General features: G+C 36.7%; 1 protein-coding gene across 3 annotated transcripts; it reads left to right on the top strand.

Annotated features, from left to right (window-relative positions):
- The first annotated feature begins 3,945 nt into the window (after window positions 1-3,945).
- stat3 (signal transducer and activator of transcription 3 (acute-phase response factor)) lies at window positions 3,946-17,398 on the top strand. Of its 3 annotated transcripts, none has more exons than XM_055051775.1 (24): window positions 3,947-4,126; window positions 6,566-6,707; window positions 7,005-7,248; window positions 7,328-7,420; window positions 8,306-8,387; window positions 8,498-8,598; window positions 8,726-8,877; window positions 9,071-9,229; window positions 9,316-9,408; window positions 9,558-9,617; window positions 9,728-9,757; window positions 9,861-9,954; window positions 10,043-10,090; window positions 10,209-10,292; window positions 11,622-11,720; window positions 11,808-11,943; window positions 12,027-12,079; window positions 12,171-12,265; window positions 12,424-12,563; window positions 12,655-12,876; window positions 12,976-13,018; window positions 14,570-14,629; window positions 16,286-16,392; window positions 16,534-17,398. In XM_055051775.1, the coding sequence occupies exons 2-24, from the start codon at window positions 6,580-6,582 to the stop codon at window positions 16,572-16,574; spliced, it is 2,364 nt and encodes a 787-aa protein (XP_054907750.1). In that variant the 5' UTR covers window positions 3,947-4,126; window positions 6,566-6,579; the 3' UTR covers window positions 16,575-17,398. The 3 variants fall into 3 exon arrangements, with proteins under 3 accessions (XP_054907751.1, XP_054907750.1, XP_054907749.1); XM_055051774.1 differs by having other exon boundaries at window positions 6,563-6,707; XM_055051776.1 differs by lacking the exon at window positions 14,570-14,629 and having other exon boundaries at window positions 3,946-4,126; window positions 6,563-6,707.
- The last annotated feature ends 394 nt before the right edge of the window (window positions 17,399-17,792 follow it).

Below are 17,792 nucleotides of genomic sequence, written 5' to 3'. Positions count from 1 at the left end.
ACCATCATCTATGGTTATAAACTCTGAATGGTGATTGAAAGAACAAGATAACAGATACAAGAGACCAAATTGAATTTCTTTCACAAGGTGTCTGGGCTCTCCTTCTGGGAATGTCCCACTAAGAGGGGACCCAAAGGAAGACCCAGGATACACTGGAGAGGACTTCAGTTGTCCTAAGACAACTGCTTTGGGATTCCCCTGGAGGAGGTGTCCCATTTTTCTGGTAAGTTACAGTTCTGTTTAAGAAAGTATTTGTATCTTCCCCTTTACACAGTTCATCTGTCGTTGCTTTATTGTTACATTTAGATGTTTCTGCCGTGAAGTTTTTCCGTTCATTGGACCAAAATGCAGATGAAACGCTGTGGCAAGTAAATGATGAGATTTAATGAAATACAGGAGAACACCAGGAGGGAGAGCAGGAACAAGCAGGGACCAGAATGCATAAAGAAACAGAGTTTAATGGGAGAAGAGGAAAATAAATACTGAGAGAGTGAATATTGGAGTAACAAGCTGAGACTGATTAACTAACAGGCTGCAGGTGTGAGGGGAGAGAGCAGAAGGGATGCTGGGGAGAGAGACAGAGAAAAAGAGAGAGAGAGTGGCACAAGGGAACAAGGAGAAATATCAAACCAAACTGGGATTTAATTTCCCAGTTGCCACAAGCAATTGACAACTAGACGAAGACAAAAACATAAGCATACAAAATAAATAATAATAAACATAGTCTAATTCTGATAATTGAACAGCTTCAACTAACGAGTAAGAGAAACAAGACTGATCTGATAATGATAAATAGTAACTAAGACAAACACAGACAACAAATAATCAAAATGATATGACCCAAGACCCAAGACAATTTTAGACTTATATTACTAATTTAATATAACTTGAGCAACTAAAAATGTTTCAAACAACCATTTCATTTATTGAAGCAACAAAGCTGTCTGAATCAAACTGGCTCTGTATCAAAATGAAATTGCCACCCGAGTGAAATCGCAAATTAAATATTGACTCACTAAACAGATTTTTGTAAAACGGAGTTTGATTTCACTACCTGCACTCAAGTCTGATTACTGCATGACCTATATAATCGAAATACACTTAAACTTAACCTGTGTGGCTCCATAAAGTGGGCGGATAGAGCTCAGTTGTTCCTACTGCCTTAGTTAAGGTTCAAGATTCCACAATGAGAAAAACTTGGCAAAAATGCAGCCCATGAGAGAGGTTCAAGGTCAAAATCACTGCTTACAAGGACACAAAGAATCATCACAAATTTGCCGAAAATAAAATCTTGTCCAACCATTTTTGGAAAAATATATTATTATTATTATTATTATTATTATTATTATTATTATTATTATTAGTAGTAGTAGTAGTAGTAGTAGTAGTAGTAGTAGTAGTAGTAGTAGTAGTAGTAGTAGTAGTAGTAGTAGTAGTAATAGTAGTAGTAGTAGTATTACATCAAAATCACTCAAAGGAAAAAAAAAAGTATGCAAATGATTTTTTCCTCCACTAAGTGTGAGTCCACAACAAAGAAGTGAGAAGCAATATCTTTAGCTTTCACACACTGAGTAGTTTTGGAAAGATCATTTTTGAACCACCCTCCCCCTGTTCTGTCAGACCCAACACCAAAATATATTTATATATATTTTTTTGCTTCAACAGAACATGATCTGCAGTGTCAAAAGCATGAAAAGATAAATGAAAAGGGCTGCACAGTTTTTGTTATTGTTTATTATGTTGAATGTAATAACTTATTGATATTGCTGTAGTTGTGACATAATATTATGACTGATGAGATACTTCTTCACATAAAATAATGTAATGAGAATGTGAGCACAGCAAATAATATGTTCTTTTATAAGAAGTAAATTAACTGGGTCAGAGTGCAGAAGCAGACTATTTGCTAACACATTTTTTAAAATAAATAGCATAAATTGTTCATCAAAGTCGAGAAATATATTATAATTCTCTAGTTTCTCAAACAGTGTTATTAAAGCTGAACTGTGAAAAATGTTGAAAATGACAGTCAGTAGCTTTGCAATAAATTATAAAAATTTTGGAACAATGGGAGATTTAAAAAAATGTATCACCAAACGGTAAGCAAAACTATTATTGTATTCAGCCATTGACCTATGTGCCGTATTTGATTTTATGCCGCACTTTGTTGATGGACTGTTCAGAACTCTGCAGTATGTATAATCATGATTATTTTCTGAGTTTGTCTGAAACAATAAAAAAGAATTGTAATTGTACTGAAGTACAGGCTCTACTGTGTGTCCTTGCTTCCTCTATGAAAGTAAAACACTTAAAGTGAAGTATACAATGTTTTGTAAAACCTATGTGGTCAAACATTTATGGTTTCATCCATTTGTGTGGTGTTTATCGTGCATTTAAGATGCATTTAGATATGAACTCACAAAGGTTCTCTGAGCCCACATTTTCACACAGAACGATAAACAGCTGTCTCCATGGTCCTAACTCATCTCAGTACATTGGAATGTCCTCTTTCTGAAATTGCAGACAAAAAGAAAATAATCTAAAGAAACAATGAGTTAGATTGACTAACTATGGATGTTAAAATTACAGTCCTAAATTAAGCTGAATAAAATAAGCACATCATTAAGACTTATATAAGATGTGCTATTGCAATTAATGTCAGAACAGTGCAACATTATTCTTCTAAAAAAAAAATTCAGACACCAACTGTAATAATGTGCAGATCCACTGAATAATGAAAAGAAAGTCTGCTCAGATGGAAAAAGCTATCTGCTCATAAATCTTAAATTATAGCTGTCATCTTTTGACAGGAAAAAAAGGGCAAAGTAGGATGAAAGGATGCTGCTGTAATTGCAATATGTTCATGACTTGATGCCAATGGACAGTGTTCAACAACTGCCATATTAGATCATGAAAGGAAATCACACAAGGCACCAGACAGTAACATGAGGAGTGTTTCTATTTTCCCTCCCTGCAGACTTGTCTGACCTTGGTCTGTTGTGGATGCACATGCCCATGTGGCAAGAAGCATCATTGAAATAATCAATGGATGGGGAAATGCAATTAAGGAGAGTGCTCTCTAACCACTGACCAGAGAAGAAAACAGAGAGAGCACACACAATGGGTGTATATTTGTGATGTTGAATATGAGCAAACTAAGCTCTCAAAAGTGATATTGTTGTAAATTAGAAAAATAATCATACATAGTTGAGTGAAATTTGTTTTTTTATTATTATTATTTTTTATACTAGATATTTCACTAAACAGGTTTTAAGTGGGATTGGGATTGTGAAGATAGCATGCTTTTGCCACAACTGATAATGCGGACATTTATAGATACAATAATGTGTTTTTGATTCAAGCTTGCTAGCTTGTTTTTAAATGCGTTAAAAAAAAACACCAACATAAAAAAGACCTTGATAATTACAAGTCCGCTCCTTTTTTTTCTCAACACCATTTAAGCTGTCGATTTTTCCAATTGTGTATCAGTTTAATTGTTCATTCAATCAGCGAACTGTTAAGACGTTTTATCAATTCTGTTAATTAATTTTTGCTTTCTGAAAGCAAAGTAGAGAAAAGCACTTTTGTTATTAACCTCGATGACGACAGCATTGCCAGTAACTCAGATGACTTCCAGACTGGCTGTTCCGTTTAGTAACTCAGCCTCCCTCCGGAACAGCAGAATGTTTCGCCCTAAATATGGTCTTCGAGCCGGGAGGTTGACTTTGACAGAAGAGCTCAATTGCGACAGCAGTAAACATAGCAACCTCAACCTAACCGCTGTTAAGTCCCGCCTCTTTTCCCGCAAAAACGGAATTCTTATTGGTTTTAACAAAAGTCGCTCACCACTATTGGTGGTTCTCGCTGTCAGTGGTGACGAAACTGTAATAGTTTGGCTGGAGCGATTGCAACCTGCTCGATGGGTTGGGCGCTTAGGAGTTGCGTCGGAGAAGAGTTTCTCATGTTGGGGAGAGAAAAGCGATGGTTGTAAGCTCCAACTCTCGCTTTTGCCAGTTGGGTTTTTTTTTTTACAAAAATATTCAACTGACTGCTATTGTCAGTGTACTTAGTTGAAAGTTAACGGTTTTCGTCGGGAAAACTTTCCATAGAAGTGACAGCGACTGAGGTAAGAGACCGCAATTCGACTTTTGCGTTTGTCTTTTTCTTAACATAAGTAATTCGTTTTGGAAAGCAAAATCTTCTTTCTAGTGCTTATAGCCCAGGTAATTAATGCTCGATTGTTTATTTAGTTCTGTTACAAGCCTGCTAAACTACTGCAGAGCAACTAGGTCATCAGGCATTCAGTGTGGAGAAACCTCTGTATCCGCAGTATTACATAAGTTATTAATGTGTTGCCCCAATCATTCCTGAGTGACAACGTGGCCTTTTAATCCCACCACTCTTAAAATCAAAACACACGTGCTATTTTATGTTCGATCTTTTCACACGTCTTTTGGATTGCCTACTTGTCAACATCCATCCTTTCATGGTTAGGCCTAAAAATTAAGTCCTCACCAAGAATGATATTTGGACCCAGTTAAGCTCAGCTCACTATGCTGTTTGCCTCCACATCCCATCTATAGGCCACTATATCAAATGTCATTTAGTCATTTTTAATCTCTATAAAGACTAAAGTCAAAGGGGAATGTTTTTTTTTCTCAAAAATAATTCAAATACATAAGGAAAGGATGTCTAAAAAATTGCACCCCTTTCATCTTCCAGGTGTTTATATGAAAAAGGAAAACTTGGCAAGGCTACTGTTGTCTTTTGCTCAAGGAAGTACTTCCTGGAATATCACTGATATGGTTTAAGGAATCACATTGTGCTTTTACCGGTAAGAGGCAGGGTGTTAACTGGTATTGGCTAGCTACGCAAAAACAGCTGACTTTAGTTTTTGCTGATTCATGTTGATTAATGAAAATCTAATTTTAGAATTGTCTGCCATTGGTAATATGTTTGACCCATGTTCAGACTCATGGGGTTTCCATTCATGCATTCTTTTACCATAGAATTTTGTTCTTTCACCTTTTGACCCAGACTGTTCATAACTTAAAAACACCTGGTGATAATGAAACGGTGACAGTTTTCGTTCTTTCTTTCTCTCTTTCTCGCTGTTGACTGTATGCTGAGTTATTTATCTTATTAGTTGACCCTTCACATATGTCTGTAGATTCCTAAGGGAGTTTAATAATGAAAACAGAAAAAAAACAACACAGTGTGTGGATCTTCTAATGCAAAGAGGTTAATCTGGAGTAAGGAATAAAAATCATACTCAGTGGGGATTCTGTTTGTGATTTCTGAGGGTTCAGGAACTTTAATTGTTCTTGGAAAAAAATAAAGGTTCTTTGAAGTGATGCTATCAGTGGTTTCACTTGCCCAGAATGTGAAATCGTGTGTTCTGAAGCATCTTTTTAGTTTGTGGGTGAAAGAGGAACAGAGGTCATGATTGGGAGCCAAGCAGTTCGCTTGGAGGAGAGAGCGAGAAAAAAACCCATGCATATTTGAGAACATCTGTTCTTACAGGTCCCTGGATTCCAGGAAAACTAATGAGAAACCTGCAAGTTATGCTTTCATTGGTTGTTCAGACACAAGATGACAAACTAGATTAAAGCCAAAAGACCTGTAGAATCTAATTAACTTTTATTTCTCTAAAGGTTCAGATAATTATGGTTCTAACTCTATTCCTTTTAGAGATAATGTCATGGTACAATCACACCTACATGATATTGATATTGCTGTGAACTACTCATTATTTAGAATTATTGGACTAACATTACGACAGTGTCATTGGTGACTAAGGATCATAGTTTCAGTAATCTCGATTTCCCTAAAGCGTACCCTGCTAAATCAGCTCGTAACATTAAACACCAATCAAACGTTTTACTTTTATATTTCTTTTGTGTGCTATAAGAGACACCTTTTTGTTGTCTCTTTTGAATCTCTGGTGTTCCCCGGGGAAAAGTGTCGCCTGTTTCTGGTGAAACAAGAATCCCCGCTGAACCTGCTAAATAGATCACATGTGTTACACTTGTCTTTGTCTGCAGACAATTGATGACACAATTTGGCTTAAGTTGCACTTTCTCCAATAAGAAGAAATGAAACCAGTTATTTAATCCGACCCTTTATCAGGGAAAAGAAAGCTGTATTTTTTAGTTTCAAGTCCATACGATGTGATGTTTTCAGACAACTGAGAAAAGGAAGTGCAGTTTTACGTCGTTTCCAGAAAGCAGCATTGGGGCAAATCCTTGGTATAAGATCTTTAAATCTTCTGTGCCTGGAGAATGAACAGCTGATTATGATGGCCTATATTTCTTCTTGGAAGCTCTGCTTTTCAGAGCACAGGAAGTGACTCTGCTGAAAAGGAGGCCCCACGTCGGCCTGTCTACATTTTCAGAACAAACGCGGTATTTAGCCATTTCCTGTCTATAAATTGGAGAGGTGTTTCGTTGAAGCTGTGTGGCAAGTTTTGTTTCGAATTATGTTCTTGTTTCTCGTCAGGGAAGTGCATGTCTTTGCCTGTCCAGTTTTATCATTACTGCTCCTTTTTGTGTGTGTGAACCAGAAGCAGCGTGCGTCAGGATGGCCCAATGGAACCAGTTACAGCAGCTGGAGACCAGGTATCTGGAGCAACTCTACCACCTTTACAGCGATAGCTTCCCAATGGAGCTGCGGCAATTCCTGGCCCCATGGATTGAGAGTCAGGACTGGTGAGAATGTTTGGGTTTACTTTTATTTTTGGTTTTACTGATTAAACACATTACAGTAAAGTGCTTTTATAATTATGTCACATTTTACTAGTTGTGAATAATTATTTCATTATAGCCTTTTTTGTCATTAAAAAAATAATAATGCCAAAAAAATATATAGTAAATCTTTGTGTTTTAATGCGAAATATGTCTATAAAAACTGTTCAGATTTCATTGGAAGTGGTTGAGGTGTGGTCCTTTTTAGGAAGCATCTCCATGTCCTTATTTTTTTATTATTACATATTTTTTCCCAACAAGGGCTTACGCTGCCAACAAGGAATCCCATGCCACGCTGGTGTTCCATAACCTGCTAGGAGAAATAGACCAGCAATACAGCCGCTTCCTGCAGGAGAATAACGTACTCTACCAGCATAACTTGCGCAGGATTAAGCAGCATCTGCAAAGTAAATATCTGGAGAAGCCAATGGAAATTGCTCGGATTGTTGCCCGCTGTTTGTGGGAGGAACAACGACTGTTGCAGACTGCCACCTCGACTACACAGGTATACAATTCTTTACCCAACGTTAGATGTGATGTTTTTATATTTAAAGGAAATTATAACAAATTCTAATGTCTGACAGGATGGCCAAGCAGCTCATCCCACTGGAACAGTAGTGACAGAGAAGCAGCAAATCCTGGAGCATAATCTTCAAGACATCAGAAAGCGTGTGCAGGTGAGGAAGCTTTCACACTAGATATTGTCTTAGATGGTTTTCTTTAGCTCAAACTAAGCAAACTTGTTTGCTAGAACATGCGAGCCTCTGTTCACTTGGAATTGAATCGTGGAGAAAGCAAACATGCTTTCAAAGGGAAGAAGTGATGATGCTTGTGCACATGATTTATGAGCATATATGTGAACAGAGCACTATTAAATAATTTCTCAATAGTACTCGCCCTTGGTTATGGCAAGCAAATGTAACATTTTATTTTCCAAGGAAGTTGAACAAAATTTCTACAAATAATTTCTTTCATTAAAGGTTGACATTTCAGATGTGCTAAATGACATTTTTTCTAACCACAGAAACATTTCTGCTATCTCTAACATCATAGTTGCTCAGGCAATGAAGACACATTTTCTGTCTGTGTGAATCCGGTTTGCAGCTGAACCCGTCAACAGTCATTCTTTCTACTTTGTGTGAATATTGTGGGTAGTTGAAATTGACCTTTTATAGAATTAAAATCTAACTTCATTCCCACATTTCTCATTCTATAAGTTGAATGAGAAATGGTAAAAAGTGTTCTTTATGATTAAATGTTAAAATGGTTTGCTGCCATTTTCACTTGCTGCTCACACATGGGAGGTTCTTGTTGAAGAACCAAATGAGCAACTCTGCGTCACAGCTAACTTGTTTGGTTCACTTTTACATTTCATTTTTGAAAATAAGCCAAACTAATGAAGTGTGAAGTTTTTCAACATTCACCGCCCATCGGAAGAGAGCAGCCCAGACTATTGTGGCATGAAAAGACTCTTATTTCTTTCTTTTTTAAATAGTCATCAATAAAGCTGTCTTTACCTTTTTATTATCTGTCTATTACAAAACTATTCTGTTTTTCTATAGGACATGGAACAGAAGATGAAAATGCTTGAAAACCTGCAAGATGATTTTGATTTTAACTACAAAACCTTGAAAAGCCAAGGAGGTATAAAATAAAATGTTTTTGAATGTCATTTTCAGTTTTAATAGCGTTGTTGATTGGTATGCATATATCTAGCCGTTATCTGATGGACCATGTGTTCGATATGTCTTTAGAGTTGTCCCAGGACCTCAATGGAAATAGCCAGGCAGCTGCCACAAGGCAAAAGATGGCTCAGCTTGAGCAAATGCTTAGTGCCCTTGACCAGCTCAGGAGGGTAAGCAGAATTTAAATCATGAATGTTTGCAGGGGTTGTCTAATGCAGCAATTACTAATCTGGATTACAGATTGTTGTTAGTATCTGTTTAAATCCTTGTTTAATGTGTGCTCTGTGGATTTTATAGCAAATCGTGACAGAGATGGGAGGCCTTTTGACAGCAATGGATTATGTGCAGAAGAATCTGACTGATGAGGAATTGGCAGACTGGAAGAGAAGACAGCAAATTGCCTGCATTGGAGGCCCACCCAACATTTGCCTTGACCGCCTTGAGACATGGTACCCAATTTTAAAAAGACATGCAGTGTTATTCCTAGAAAAGTCCTCAGACATAAGCAAAATAAATCAGTCAAGCTAATTATGTTTTGATGGCAGCCTCAACCTCTTTATCTTAAAAATGTTAAGTGATGTACAATGCATCCATCTGTATTTGCCCCACTAAACATTTGACGTCAACAAATTTCCTACTCAGGATCACATCCTTGGCTGAGTCCCAGCTCCAGATCCGTCAGCAGATTAAGAAACTCGAGGAACTTCAACAGAAAGTGTCCTATAAAGGAGACCCCATCATTCAGCATCGGCCAGCATTGGAGGAGAAGATAGTGGATCTGTTCAGAAACCTCATGAAGAGGTAGTTATTTTTCTTTTCTTAGTTATTGTGTGTTTGTTGGATAAATGGTGAAGCATTGCTTTTCTGAAACTTTCTTTGCTTTTTAGCGCCTTTGTGGTTGAAAGACAGCCTTGTATGCCCATGCATCCAGACAGACCACTGGTCATCAAAACAGGAGTGCAGTTCACAACAAAAGTCCGGTAAGATTCTGTTCTCCATCAAAAACAAAACCTCATTTCTGATCCATTATGTGTCACAATTTACCGTACTAGATTGCTTATAAAGAAAGGCATTCACCACTCAACATAATGATACTCTTCTCATCTCTTTTTTGCTTTGATTTTTCAAGGTTGCTTGTAAAGTTTCCTGAACTCAATTACCAGCTCAAGATTAAAGTTTGCATTGATAAGTGAGTTCTTTTGGTTATTCATTGAAAATATTGCATCTGCCTTTATTGCATGCCACAATTTTATTGAAGGACCATTGCAGAAATAAAATTAGTTCTATTTTATTTTTCAGAGAATCTGGGGATGTTGCTGCAATTAGAGGGTAAGCTTTTAAGAACACCACTTTAAACATGAGCAGTTGGGATCTGAGTGTTCACTCTGGTACAGATGATGCTTAGTTACCTTTTTTGGTTTGTTCCTATTAGATCTCGAAAGTTTAACATCCTCGGTACCAACACAAAAGTCATGAACATGGAGGAATCCAACAATGGCAGCCTTTCAGCAGAGTTTAAACACTTGGTAAGTTGAGAAGGCCAACTTCTCTTAAATGTAATGAATAGATTGTAAAATTATCTGCTGTGGAGAGCTGATATGCTGTGTTTTGCAGACCCTACGAGAACAGAGGTGTGGCAACGGTGGGCGGACTAACAGCGATGTAAGACTCATTTATCAAAAGTATTCTCTGTGTTTTCTGTATTTAGTTGAAATAATTAAAATGTTGTCATTTTTATTTTTTCACATATTGGCAGATTTAAATCATCTTTTTTTTCTAGGCATCCCTCATTGTAACAGAGGAACTGCATCTGATCACTTTTGAGACAGAAGTCTATCACCAGGGCCTAAAGATAGATCTGGAGGTGAGTAAATCGACTTTGTTTCAAAAGCTTGAGCTAACAAGAAAATTGAATACCTGATCTGAAGTGCATTGCAAAAAAAATTTAGTAGTATGCAAAATCGCACCAGAACTTTTGTTTGTACTTTTGTGATGGATATTTGTGCAGCTTGTTTATTTTGTGAATTGAGTTTAGGCAAAACATTCAGTTTTTGGTTTCAGAAAATCACATAGGAAATCTGGAATGGTGGAAATTAAAGACAAGAATAGTTGTACCCTAAAGACTCGAATGATACTATTTCATGTTTTTTTAATGCATGCGTTCTTTCTTACTGTTGGAAAAGAAAATCAGATTCTGTGGGAATGTCAACTTTTCCTCTACAATTCAGCAGATCTTGAGCACGGCTAAGGCAGTGATGGGAAAAATTTAGGTTTTCTTTGACACAGTTTACTACTTGACTCACAAATGTCTTTTGGACTTGTTTGAAGTATTATAGAAGAAGAATAAAGAAAGACCTTTACAGTCTTAAAAAAAACGTAAAAAATGGCTTCATGATTACTGAGATTTCTAACTCAGAAAATGGTAATAAGGAATCCTGCTAAAATCCAGATATGCTGTCTACATAAAAACATCTTCACCTTTGAAACTACTTGCTCCAGTTTAGATCATACATTACTCCTGTTATTATGCTCTTTGTGCCTCAAGATAAAATTACACGGACTGGTACCAATATTATAATCTGTGACTATTACGAACTACAAGGGATAAAACTGGATTCAATGGAAAGACAACATCCACAAACGCATTGCAGAGCAGAGACACTAGATTTTCTAGTATCGGTCTCATCTTACAATAGGTTGGTCAGTAGAAACTAATACAGAAAATAACATATTGAAGATTCTGCTTATTGAATGCATTAGGACTGCAGGAAGATTGCGACAGAGATATTGCATATCTTATTACTCAGGTGAATCTTGTAGGTTTTAATCTAGTCCACTTTTGTTTGACAATCCCAGTTGAATTCTTTAACGACACACACCCTCTGATCTCAGGGGATCGACTTGCTTGATGTGAAAGGTCAGAGTGATCCATAACAGAGGGTTTGTTGTTCTGCATGTTTATTGTGTAGTGATAATATGAGAAAAGCCTTTGTTATAAAATCTGTTTTTCAGTTTGCCTGTGAATGAGAGGTGCACATACAGAAAGTCTCTGAAGGGGGAAATATGTTAGTGTAATGGAAGGCACTTATTTCTATAAATATTACAGGGGTATAAGCTACAACAAGAGGGCAATTTAAATTATTGTTTTTTGTTTCCAAAATAAAACTGACCATAAAGCTGCTTGTATTTGTAGACTCATTCTCTGCCAGTGGTTGTCATTTCAAACATCTGCCAGATGCCCAACGCCTGGGCTTCCATCCTGTGGTACAACATGCTCACAAATCACCCAAAGGTGAGACAGCACCCTCTGGTGGAAAGGGTCATATCTCTGCAGACAGCAGACATTTGTAAAGCTGTTGCCTCCTTTGTTCTTCCACAGAACGTGAACTTCTTCACCAAGCCTCCAGTGGGAACCTGGGACCAGGTGGCTGAGGTGTTGAGCTGGCAGTTCTCTTCGACCACTAAGAGAGGCCTCACCATCGAGCAGCTGACCACGCTGGCTGAGAAATTACTTGGTAAAACAATAAGCCTAAAAGTCTCTGAGAATCTTCAGTGTGCCTTAATACTTACGCTATCTGTTTCTATTTTTTTAATTCAGGACCTTGTGTAAACTATTCTGGATGCCAAATAACATGGGCCAAGTTCTGCAAGGTACAACACTTGAACACTATAAAAAGATCAATCTGCCTTCTTTACATTGTTTCGCTTTGTATGGATAATATTTTTCCTTCCTCTTGTACAGGAAAACATGGCTGGCAAGGGCTTCTCCTTCTGGGTGTGGCTGGACAATATCATTGACCTGGTGAAGAAGTACATCCTCGCTCTGTGGAACGAAGGGTGAGAAGTCATCCTTTGTTTAGACTCGAATCTCCTGGCTGTGTCTGGAACTGCTTGTTCGCTTCCTGTTCTGGTGTAGAACCCATTTAGACATGCAATATTGTCTTAACGTAGATTTAACTAGTTATTAGTTTGACATGTCGTTTCTCTGTTTGCAGATACATCATGGGTTTTATCAGCAAGGAGCGGGAGAGAGCCATTCTGAGTCCGAAGCCTCCTGGCACATTTCTTCTGCGCTTCAGCGAGAGCAGCAAAGAGGGCGGCATTACATTTACATGGGTAGAGAAGGACATTGGAGGTGAGTCGTTTTAAAGCCTCCTGTTTATATAATGTCTTTAGGATGATCATATTTTGTTGTCATACTGTTAATTGTTCTTTGTTCTTTGTAGGAAAGACCCAGATCCAGTCTGTAGAGCCATACACCAAGCAGCAGCTCAGCAGCATGTCGTTTGCAGACATCATCATGAGTTACAAAATTATGGATGCCACCAATATCCTGGTGTCACCGCTTGTTTATCTCTATCCTGATATCCACAAAGAGGAGGCTTTTGGGAAATACTGCAGGCCAGAGGCAGCGCATGAGCCCGAGCCAGCAGGAGACTCGACAAGCAGTAAGTCACCCCCATGTTCAATACGTGCTTTTAATGCTGTCCGTTTGATTTGGAGCTTATGTGCTCAATATTGTCCATAATGTATGCTTTCTCTTTCAGCTATCCAGCCTTATTTGAAGACGAAGTTCATCTGTGTGACCCCGTAAGTATTCATCCCTGTCTTTAGGCTGTAATATTCAGTGCCTCCCACTGAGAAGTGTCAATACTCAATGTGGAGGTTTTCTTCTATGTCAAAAGTATTGATACCTGTTGAATCTTTTCACATTTTGTCACAGCCACAAACCTCAGACCCACACAAGTAGCACATAATTGTCAGATGAGGGGAAAAAAATAGTATTCCAGTCTGCCTGAGGCAATACTTTGTTTATTGACTCCCCACTGCAGGTGTTTTGTTGTACAACTCTACCAGCTTTGCTAAAATAGGAATGAACTTTTTCTTAATTTATCTCTGCAAAATAACTCATCAGCCAGACTTACTAGAAGATATAGGTATGGACTTTGAGTAGGCCATTTTTGCAAATTTGCAATGTTCTGAATCATTCTGTTGTAGCTCTGGTTGTGCTTTTGCAGTCACAATGTGTCCAGCTGGAAGCTGAACCTCTGCCCTGGTCTTTTAGAGGCTCAAACAGGTTTTGTTCTGTAATTGGTCTATATTTAGCTCTCTCTACTTTCCCATCAACTCTGACCAGGTTCCCTATTGAAGATGTCAGAGATGGTGTTTTTCTTATGTGCACAGAGTCTTCAGAGAACCTTCCTCCACATGTTTACTGCTCTCCTTTCCCCAGCCAGTCAGTTCAGGCGGGCGGCAATGTCTTGTTAGGGTTGCTGTTATGCAACAGTCTTCCCGAGTTTGAACAATGTAATGAATTTTCCGTAAAGTGTTCAAGGTTTGGGATTTTTCTTTTTCAACATCTCAACTTTCTTCCTGGCTGGTCTGCTGTATTTTTTTTGGTCTTCATGATGATATTTGATCTCTAATGTTCTTCAACAAATGTCACTGTTACACACAGGTGGATTTTATATATTAAATATATTAGTTCATTTTAGGCTATTGGTTGCAATGGATTTTTGCCAAGGACTCATTCATTTAAAGAGTAAGAACACAAACTCAGACACTGCTTTTTGTATTTTTAGATAAAAAATTTTTTTTTAATTATGTACTGTTTCAGTTATGTGCTACTTTGTGTTTGTCACACAAAATCTCAATAACGTATATTGAAGTTTGTATTGGAAACGTGACACATTGTGTTAAAGTTCTAGGAGCATAAATACATTAGAAAGGTGTTGTAAATTTTTACAGATTCAGATTAGAAACCGTAAAAGAATGCCTGCCTGTACTGCAGCATCTGTGATTTTTTTTCTGATTTCTTATGAAGTCACTTAACTGTTTGAGCAGGAAGGTGCTAAACTTAAAACTTACAGCTGTAATAACAAAGTATTATTCTAACATTACAAATAAAAGAAAATATCATACATTCTTAAATCAAACAAATTTAATGGAGCTGCACATTTTGAATAGTAGTTGTTTAGATCTGATCACTTAATTATACACTTCAGAGGAAAAATAAGTGAGAATGGCAAATAACGAGGACAAAAGCTGATGGCGATAAAGGCCTTAAGCCAGGTTGTAGGTTTGATAGCTTGCCCGTGGGTTTTGAGGTTTTCTCAGTCAGATCCTGACCTGTCTCCGTAGGTGCCCCTCCGTGTTCATGGACTTGCAAGACAGTGAGCTGCTTGGGAACGGATTCCCAGGGTAGGCCTCATGGGGGGGAGGTCGCATGTAGAGATGTGTGTACATGACCTTTTTATTTGTTTGACAGATGTGCTTCAGATATCAGTCCATTGATCACATCTGCATAACTTCCGTTTTTATGTCCATCTCACAGACGTCACAGTCCTCGTTTTGCACTAATGCAATTGATTATAGAACAGCATGTCCTTACCATTTGTCAGTGCTTTTGTTCATTCTCAGCTACATTATCATTGCCCTTCATATATAGCCAGTCACCGGTGAATGTAATTGTTGGACAGAAGGACGTACCAATTCCAGATAGTTGTGCTATGTTTAAAGATTATTCCACAATCTTTTTTTTTTAATCAAGTGAGAAGGGGAGGCAAAAGAAGAAACTGAGGAAATAAACTGCCTTTAGCTTAGTTTGAAAAAAGACTGATTGAAATTACTGAATGCACACTGCTGCCTTTTACTAAAGTAATGTTTAAATGAATTCATCCATTCAGTGTTTTTCTTTTGTTGACATTTTTTTGTTGTTTTTTTTATTTTTGTATTTTGCTTTACAATTCTTAATACAACAAGCAAGTGGAGTCCAAAACAAGTTGAACATACTTGATTTGGAGTGTGTTCAACTACAAAATGTTGAACATACAAAATGGCTACAAATGGTTTTTTTCTTTAATCGAAATGAAAAAAAAAAAAAAAAAAAATATGGAGCTGCACATTTTGAATAGTAGTTGTTTAGATCTGATCACTTAATTATACACTTCAGAGGAAAAATAGTGAGAATGGCAAATAACGAGGACAAAAGCTGATGGCGATAAAGGCCTTAAGCCAGGTTGTAGGTTAGAACATATATATATATATATATATATATATATATATATATATATATATATATATATTTATCCTGCTAATGACGCAATACTTTATTGAATGAAAGTTGTCCGAATTGTGTAGGAAAGGAATCTGTAACTCATAATCTGCAACATCTCGTATCAAAAGGAAAACACACAAGTCTCTACGTTTTTATGATGAATTATTTTCTACTCTTTTCTCTAGAAAAAAAAATCTCTTCAACAGTTGCGAGAGTATCCAGTTACCTTTTTTTTGTTTGTCAAAGGAAGCGGCTAAATTTATTTATGTTTTTGAATGGCTGTGCCTAGTTTTTACTTTTTAATTAAAAAAAAAAACATGTTAACAAACAACAAGTACTTTATAGTGAGCCTAATGTTTTCAATTTTATGCAGATTTTCAGCTGCAGGTGAAAATCTGCCCTAAAAAAATTAAAAGGGGCATCTCCAGCTGAAATTTGTATCATTCCAAATTATTCTCAGGATACTCCAGGCCCAGCTTCTACCAGAATTGGCATGTCTGCCTATTTATCTTCAGCTGAACACAGGAATTTTGTACACTGAGCTGCTTACTGACCCAAAAATCGAGTTATTTACTATATTAATAACGGGCCGGTGATGTAAGATGACTAATTTACTCATTAAAACTGCTCAGTTGTTGTAGGCTACTTGTGGTAAAGTGGGATGATGACAATGATTATCTATAATTATTATAATTAATCTAAAAATGGCATAGGCATGTTTGATAAGAATAAGTTTTGCTTTGCACTGTTATGCAGTCTCTTTTTTTTATTTGTGTATATGTGTGTGTGTGTGTTTACAGCACAAACTCTGGAAACACCAGTGACCTGTTCCTCATGTCGCCGCACACCCTGGACTCCCTGGACTCCCTGATGCCCGGCGAAGCTGAAGCAAACCAAGGGCATTTGGGTGAGTTGCAATCTCTTCACACATCTGTTTTGTTCTGACTGGGTTCTCCTCTGGTTTTACTATTGCAACTTAAGGCCAGCTTTATTTAATAAATACTATTACAGCAGCATTAATTGCTTGTTTTTTTCCTCTTTTTTCTAGATTCAATTACTCTGAACATGGATGTAGCATCTCCTATGTGAAAGAAAATATCAGTCTTTTATTTTTTCTCTTGTTGGGATTTGACCTTTTGTGAGGCTCAAAGAATGAGTTATCTCTCTCTCTCTGTAAACACAGTCTGCCTGTATAGATATTTTTGTTTCTTGTGTAAAATTACTCGCCATCAATTTCAAAGATTTGTTTTCATTTTTTTAAACTATGGCTTAAAAAAAACAACCTCCCTATACATTTGGGTCATTCTTTGTGAACCTATTGTTTTTAGGCAACAATTTTCCTTCCTTGTTTTTGTTAAGCTATCTAAAAACATGCAAACATAGGGAAATGTAGTTTTTTTGAGAATACTGTCTGTTTATTGACATTTTAACGGTTTTATGGTTTTGTGGATTGATAGATGTACGATATAAGTTTTGATATAAGCTATATGATGCTTTTTAGTTGTGCTGAAAAATGCCTTTTTTCTTACGTTTTTAGCATGACCTTATGGTGAGTTATGGCAAATTGGCTTCTCCTTGGCTACACCAGTTTTTTTTTTTTTTTTTAAGTGTGTTTTTTCCAACAAAAGGATTTATTTCTGTTATTTGTTAGGGTGATCTCAGATTTTTATAATGGTGAAAACGAAAGAAGGACAAAAAAAATATTTGCCAATTAGAGGTTATTTCTGTAAGCTTTTTTTGCTGATATTGTGTAAAATGTGCATTTTAAGTTGGGCACAGCTTTTCCATTAAAATACTGTAAGATGTGATCATGTTAATTGGGTTGGCATTTTAAAATCAACATTTTATTTTTGTTGTACTAATCAATCATGAAATGTATCATTTATTACCAATTAAATATGTTTCACACAATGCATATTGTGAGCTGCGTGATCATTTTCTTTCCTCATATATGTTAAATTAGTTATTATCAAAAAAGAAACCTTGACTCAGTTTTTTTGGATTGTTTGTTTGCTTTTGTGTTGCTAAAATAAGGCCCTTTATTTTTCTGCTGTTTAGATGATCATGCTTAGTGCTGGGTTCTTACACATTATGTAAATGTGTACAATATACTTTTACTGTCTTCCAAGCTTTATTTAAAGAATAAAACTCAAACATGTATGTTTCATTTACAGTTTTACTACAAAGTCAAATTTTATTAATTTGCTACATCAAATCTAATCAGTAAACATTTTAGTTTTTGTCTTCCATGCTTTTTGTTTAGTTTGATATTTCCAAATATGAATTCCAATAACTACAAAGCTTTAT

This window comes from Poeciliopsis prolifica, unplaced genomic scaffold (assembly GCF_027474105.1).
Source record: "Poeciliopsis prolifica strain line A6 unplaced genomic scaffold, Auburn_PproV2 SCAFFOLD034, whole genome shotgun sequence".
NCBI lineage: Eukaryota > Metazoa > Chordata > Actinopteri > Cyprinodontiformes > Poeciliidae > Poeciliopsis > Poeciliopsis prolifica.
The sequence above is the reverse complement of the archived record's forward strand: the minus strand, read 5'-3'. Positions and strand labels throughout refer to the sequence as shown.

Excerpts from the sequence above, each read along its gene's own strand:
- stat3 (XM_055051775.1), top strand. The coding sequence starts at position 6,580 with ATGGCCCAATGGAACCAGTTACAGCAGCTGGAGACCAGGTATCTGGAG. Across the intron at positions 12,564-12,654 it reads GGTAGAGAAGGACATTGGAG|GAAAGACCCAGATCCAGTCT; the intron begins GTGAGTCGTTTT and ends TGTTCTTTGTAG. Across the intron at positions 12,877-12,975 it reads AGCAGGAGACTCGACAAGCA|CTATCCAGCCTTATTTGAAG; the intron begins GTAAGTCACCCC and ends TTTCTCTTTCAG.